The 6,928-nt window shown below is 40.4% G+C and overlaps 1 protein-coding gene across 1 annotated transcript in view; it reads left to right on the top strand.

The window, feature by feature from the left end:
- The window catches only part of TPH1 (tryptophan hydroxylase 1), a 9,120-nt gene extending 3,278 nt beyond the window's left edge, over positions 1–5,842 (top strand). The window contains exons 4-10 of the mRNA XM_009700289.1: positions 437–504; positions 2,018–2,214; positions 2,689–2,824; positions 3,306–3,432; positions 4,573–4,668; positions 5,228–5,361; positions 5,668–5,842. Of these exons, the coding sequence (XP_009698591.1) occupies positions 437–504; positions 2,018–2,214; positions 2,689–2,824; positions 3,306–3,432; positions 4,573–4,668; positions 5,228–5,361; positions 5,668–5,842 (933 nt within the window). The remainder of the gene's footprint in view (positions 1–436; positions 505–2,017; positions 2,215–2,688; positions 2,825–3,305; positions 3,433–4,572; positions 4,669–5,227; positions 5,362–5,667) is intronic.
- The last annotated feature ends 1,086 nt before the right edge of the window (positions 5,843–6,928 follow it).

Below are 6,928 nucleotides of genomic sequence, written 5' to 3'. Positions count from 1 at the left end.
GGGGGGGAGGGGGGGAAGAAGAAGCTGTCATGAGGCAGGCTTGGTTCCTCCTCTCTTTCTTTTTTCCTTACTATAACTGGAACAAACAAATTGGTACTTGAGCAGTGCAAATGGGCGATTTGTTCTGTAATTTAGAATAATCAAGCAAGTAACAAAGTTTGTATAAATACTGATATGACTAAAATAAATCCTTGTCTACTGAATATATGGTTGCATGCTTAAAACTACTGATTCTTACTTTCAATTGGAGTATTTTCTTAGTTCACAGTTATTAAACATTTCAGACTACAGCTATGAGCTTCCTGCCCTGTCCTCTCATTCTTACACAGCATACTTCTATATTTCCGAACTGAAGAAATTTCAAGTGTCTTGTTTTAATATATTTACTACAGCTTGGAAATTCATTTAACTTTGGTTTTCTGCTTCCCTCCACCAGGGTTTCAAAGACAATGTCTATCGCAAGAGGCGAAAGTATTTTGCAGACCTGGCTATGAACTACAAACAGTAAGCTTGACTTCTTCCAGAATAAGCCTCCTGGGTGCCTTGAAATAATAGTAGAGTGGACTGGCAGGAGCTCACCTTCTCTGGGCTCAGATCTCGCCGAGACATACTTGGCTCGGGAGTCAGAGCCAAGGGGGTAAAACACGGGGAGATGCAAGACAAGATTAAAAGACAGATCTAGGCCATCTTACAGCTCCCCAGGCCTCTGATCAGCCTGAGGCCATGGTTGCTCAGCCATTATGGCATCTGTGGCAGTGCTGATCCTCAGATGGGCAGTGATGCCAGCGTGGGCTTCCTGCAGTGTGGTGCATTTGGACTCTGCAGTCCCTCCCTGCTTCTCTGGAAATGGGTGCAACAAAGGAAGAGGATGGACAACGCATGTTGTGCAGCTGCCTGCACCAGGACGTTCTGACTTGACTAGGGCAGATTGGTCTCCTTTGCGAAGGAGAGGGAGGGGAGGCAAAACCCAATATATAGCCCATTGACCACTGAGTGTAAACTCTCCGGGCAAATGGAAATACTTGAATTTTCCTTCCTGGTTCAAACTAGTGCATGTGATGTGTAGATAAGAAGTTTTCTGTGAAAAGAAACTTGAAGAGCTTCTGTCTTTAGAGATGCTGCTTGGGGGAGGGCGCAGTAAGAGTTTCATAGTACAGTGCTGTAAATTCTTTCTAAACGTGATTTTCATGCTGCTGTTGCCTGCTTGAATTTAGATGCAGAGTTCCTCAATTGGAGATGACCTAGAAATAGTGTGTATCTAGAGCTCTATTGCACTGTGTATTAATGCAACTGGTTACCACAGCACAGAGCTCGTTACTGTTAATGTGCTGTTAACAGAGATTCCCTTGGGAAAGCATTTGCCATGCTGGTTACCTGGCTGATAGTGGAAGATCAGTGTAATGCTCCCATTGCTTTCAGTGGGCTTTAGGTCACACCCTTGCTATAATCCGCTTTAATCAAGATCCTGAGAGCTGAATAGGAGAGAGGGACTGCAATTAATATGTTCAGACAGACACTTGTCTCCTCTGCATAGAAGTATGATGTTTACCTGATGTGTATATTTAGGTATTGTTTCGATGCAGTGTGTTGTAAATTTAGGGAATTCTCTTTTTCTAAAATAAATCAAAAAGGTAATGGAAAGTAATGGCCCACAGGGAAGTCCAACGGGGAAAAGGATGTGTTCTCATCTCCTGAAGCTGTAAAGGTTATGCAGGTATTTAAATATTACTCTCAACATTAAACACCTAAGAAACTGTTTACAGAACCGAAGCTTTCAGGCTCCAGTGAGGTCAATGCAAAGATTCCTGTCAGTTGGTTTAGCTGGAAAAGAGATCAAGCCCTTAGCCTAAAAGCTCTCCAGGGCATAGACCAGATCTCACTGTGTATTTGAGACTGTCTAATGCACCCTGACCAGGTGTCACAGCTGTATAGATGTTAAATAATAATAGTAGGTAAATGAGTCATCCGTTATTAGCCATTTACCAAGGAATGTCCTTTCTTCCTCTTCTCCTTGCAGTGGTGACCCAATTCCCAAGATTGAATTCACTGAGGAGGAGATCAAGACTTGGGGGACTGTGTACCGAGAGCTTAACAAGCTTTACCCAACTCATGCCTGTAGAGAGTACCTTAAAAACTTACCCTTGCTCACCAAATACTGTGGGTACAGGGAAGACAATATCCCCCAGCTGGAAGATGTGTCCCGCTTTCTGAAAGGTAACGTGCTGATTTTCTTACACAAAAAGGTCAATTGCAAGTCACGCTGCTATTTTGTGGATACAAGAAAACATCCTTGGTCTCTTTTGCTTGTATTTGTTCTGGTCCTTTAAGAGGCCTTTTGGCCATCTGTGTTTTAATGTATTGTGTCTTGAATATATACAAACAGTGACATTTGAGGGGCGATGCTACCTCTGAAGAGACTGTTCGGATTGGCTAAAGAGATACCTAGCTGTATTGTGTTGGCTCTAGGCATGAATCATAGGAAATCCACTGACACAGAGGTAGGGATGTTTTTACTAAATGTTGGTCATTCTTGAGCTTAGGCCTAATTTTTCTAATTGTGTCTAAATTTCCCACGTGCTCTTGAGCCAAGGTAGTGCTGTGGCTTTTACCCTAGTTGTAGCAGGAAAGGTGGCAACATTGTGCAATTCTACACTAAACTAATGTACAATTTTTCTGTTCCTTTTTCAGAGCGCACAGGTTTCACCATTCGCCCTGTTGCTGGATATCTGTCACCCAGAGACTTCTTGGCAGGATTAGCATTCAGAGTTTTTCACTGCACTCAATATGTTAGACACAGCTCGGACCCTCTCTATACACCAGAGCCGTGAGTTATTTAATCTTGGGATAGAATTTGAGAGAGTGAGTTTTCAGTCTCGCTGCCCAGAGCCAAGCTACTTAAAAGCTTTTCAAGAACAGGAGCAAGAAAGCTTATTTTTTAGGTGCTGAAGCCTTCATGCTGAATGTAATAAAGTGTGCTCAAGTGCCACCTTCACAAGTACAGCATTTTCAAAAGTACAGCGTGTTGTTGGAGAGCTCTTATTGATGTCATTGTGCGCAGAGTTAGTTTAATATTCAATTGCCTCATAAATGTGGAGTTCAGATCTTAATTTTAGGCAGCTTCATTTGAAATTCTGAGTTTATGTACTTACATAGAGTTGGTATGACCTGCTCAGTTGATTTCAGCTTAACATGATTGGCACTGTCTTTGTGTTTAATGCAAGACACCGCATCTGTTCACTGGTGCTGCTTTTTCACTCTACTACAAAGACAGATCATGAGACTTCTTGTTTTGTTTCTTTTTCCAGCGATACCTGCCATGAGCTCCTAGGCCATGTCCCTCTTCTGGCTGAACCTAGTTTTGCTCAGTTCTCCCAGGAAATTGGCCTTGCATCACTTGGGGCATCAGATGAGGCTGTCCAAAAACTGGCAACAGTGAGTGTTTGAGTGCTTGGTGATCCCGTCGAAAGCTTTGTGCTTTACTAGGCTGATCTCAATCAAATTAATTTGGAGCTTCATATCAATGTTAGCCACACCCAGCTGCTAGACCTATGTATTTCACTGGTCCTTGGCTTTTACAGCATAGAACAATTTTCCATGCTGGGAAAAAAAATAGATTTTAAGGTTGATATGATTGGTATTTTTCTTCACTTGGCTGTCAAGTAAGGGTGCAACTTCTGGTGTGGTAGATCACTTCTTTCAGATTGAAATTCTGTGATCTGTTACTTCTAAACAAAATCTTCTTACTTTTGGGAACACGACTCAATGATTTAAAAAGTAATCTATTTCTTTAATGTGTAGAATGAATTGAAATGATATAGTGTTCTCGTTGAATGTGGTGAGTGCTAGCATTAGATACTTTTCAGCCAAGAAATTCAAATATTATAAATTAATCTTATTTTCTGCGTATCAGTTTCTGGATGCTTTGGCAAAAATATTTTAAGATGAAAAGTAAATTTAGATGAAAAATAATTAATGCCAGTTATGAAAGAACTGGCTTGCTGATTTTTTTTTTTTTTTTTAAATTCCCTCCCCTCACCTGGTATATCTAGTGGTAAAATTTCTACTACCTTCAGTCGGAGCAGAACTAAGCCATCTAGGAAAATAGTGTTCCTCCTCATATACCTGCAGAAATCCTGAAACCCAGCAAACTGAACATCTTTAATTTTATAGGCCACTAAGCAAATGAGAAATGAGCTGTAGCAGGCTGAAGTTTTCACTCTCTCGCAGAGATCCTCTCTATCCAGTGTTTCTTTTAAGCTGAAGCTGTCATGTCATGACAATATTTCTCAAAACAGATTTACATCTCAATGTTCGTACTGGCATTAACAGCTTCTAGCCTAGCTGGGTGATCTATAATATCAATCTTTCTTATGAGAAACATGCAATCCTGTGGTTGTTCACCCTTCCGTTCTTGGATATTTATTTAAAGAGGAGGGAAGCCAGAAGGATAACCAGGTGATGACTGCCTGATACTTGCAGCTGTTTGACACTACCTACAAATAGAAATGTCCCCATCTTGTCCACCACAGCATCTTTGCTGAAGGCTGAATTATGTTACTCCCCCTGTTTCAGTGCTACTTCTTCACTGTAGAGTTTGGCTTGTGCAAGCAAGAGGGACAGCTACGAGTTTATGGGGCTGGCTTGCTCTCTTCAATTAGTGAGCTCAAGGTAAGAATATTTACTGCTTATTTACCTCTTTTCTTTGTACCTGATTATTATTGTCACTGTTTTGCCCTGGTTTTTATGAAGTATAATTCTAAAAATCTTTGTTTTGAAAACTCCTAGATACCTATTAGACTTTAAGGAAATTCACTGTGGCAATAATTGCTGGAGAGTCTGCTTTTGGATATATGCTGAGCAGCTCCTATGTCTTTTGCAGGAAGCATTAGATGACTGGTATTTCTTAATGTTAGGTGCTGAGTAACTATTTTCAGAATAAAGCTCTGCTGGTTTAACCAGATTCTGAAAATATTGTTCTTTTTTACACATGAGCCTCGTGTCTGAGGAATCCCTTTTTTGACCCAGATTGGCAGAATATGACCATTCAGAGTTACTCTGTTTGTTAAGCCTTAACCATTGTTCATCTGCAGATAAAAATTTTGTGAAGCAATGCACTAAATATAGTCTCACTTCATCTTTTCTTATTCACTCTGCCTCATGTCATCTTCCTCGTTGATTCTCTGGGTGGTGATGTTCCTCTGACACATGATAACACATTCGTTACCAGCACTCGCTCTCTGGTGGTGCCAAAGTCAAGCCTTTTGATCCAAAGGTCACCTGCAAGCAAGAATGCCTCATTACAACTTTCCAGGAGGTTTACTTTGTTTCTGAAAGTTTTGAAGAAGCAAAGGACAAGATGAGGTACAGATTTATTTTTTTTCCCTGCTTTATAAAATCAGGTTTGATTTCATGTATCTCTCAGTAGCAGCACCAAACCCTTTTATTCTTATCACAGTTTTATAATTATATTTCATGGGATTGGAAAGCAGAGATTAGTATTTGCTTGGTCTTCCATGTACCGGGTGGGAAAGATGATGAACTATATAACAATTACAACTATTTTTAAGAAGGTAAATAGTTCAGAAAAGTGGTTATTGATACTGACTGCATACAGAGGATGCCCTTGTGTTTGTTTATAACTCCCTCTCTTTTTTTACTTTTAAATAGAGAGTTTGCAAAAACCATCAAGCGCCCATTCGGTGTGAAGTACAATCCATATACTCAAAGTGTGCAGATCCTGAAAGACATGAAGAGCATTGCCAGTGTGGTGAATGAGCTACGTCATGAGCTGGACATTGTCAGTGATGCCCTCAGCAAGATGGGCAAACAGCTGGAAGTTTAACACCGCTGTCAGCAGTATGGTGCACTTGGCAACTCTTTTTCTTTTCCCTACTGATTTCTTTCTAGGCATGTTAATGTGTTGTATGCAGAACTCTCTCCTTTGCAAATGGAAGAGTGAATGGCCCATAAGGATAATAACTTTATCTTGTTTCTCTGTGTAAAGTCCCTTACAGAATGTACTCCTCCATCCTCCTTGGGGTAAAGAAGGCCCAGAGTTGCCTTTGAGAAGCTGGTGGGAGAGTAGAGAAATTGCTAGACTGGAGCAAAAGTGTGGTCTGTGGATCAGGGCTGGGATCAGATGCTGCAGAAGGTGGCTTATGAGGCAGTGATGGAATAATTCACCACAGGGGAATACCTGTTTCTGACTCTAGTAGTCTACGCGACTAATTTTATAGCATTGCAGACTTCATAGCATAGAAGCTATAGTAATCAGTGCTTCTAAGAAGTTTAAAACTTGAATGATTACAACACAGGCATCGGAACACAAATAGCTAGAGGTTCACAGTGATAAAGCTGAGGGCTCAAATCTTGCTTTCAGAGGGATCATTCTTGCCCCCAAAGAATTGCAAATGTGCAGTGTGGCCTACTTCTAGTGTAAGGTTGACATACAGAGCTGTTTTGCATGGAATCCTAATTCTGTTTATTTGAAGAGATTTGCCATCAGCTCAAAGAGTCAGGATTTCTGTTGCTGTCCTTGATATTGCACCTGGGGGAAGAGCTTTCCTTACAGAAATACCATTTGCCTTTTTCCTGATTTAATTAATTTAGCAAAAATTATAGCAAGCTATCAGGTACTGACTTAGCACAAAGCCTAAAACCATTTCCAAATTATGATTTAGTATTTGAAATAGTTTCATTGCTTCTAAAACAACACCAAAATTTAAAATAACAGTCCAAGTTCATAATCTAGTTTACTTTTTGTAAAAATAAGTATCCTGTTGATTGCTTGGTCACTTAATTGATCTGCACAAGCTGCACAAAGATACATTGAGTTTCTTCTTTACTAGGCCTGAACACCTTCAGTCCCTATCAAGCAATTGATAACTGAAAGGCCCGAGCATTTCTTCCAAAGAACACTTTACAAGTG

Source organism: Cariama cristata, unplaced genomic scaffold (genome assembly GCF_000690535.1).
Source record: "Cariama cristata isolate BGI_N322 unplaced genomic scaffold, ASM69053v1 scaffold4995, whole genome shotgun sequence".
Classification (NCBI taxonomy): Eukaryota; Metazoa; Chordata; class Aves; order Cariamiformes; family Cariamidae; genus Cariama; species Cariama cristata.
The sequence above is the reverse complement of the archived record's forward strand: the minus strand, read 5'-3'. Positions and strand labels throughout refer to the sequence as shown.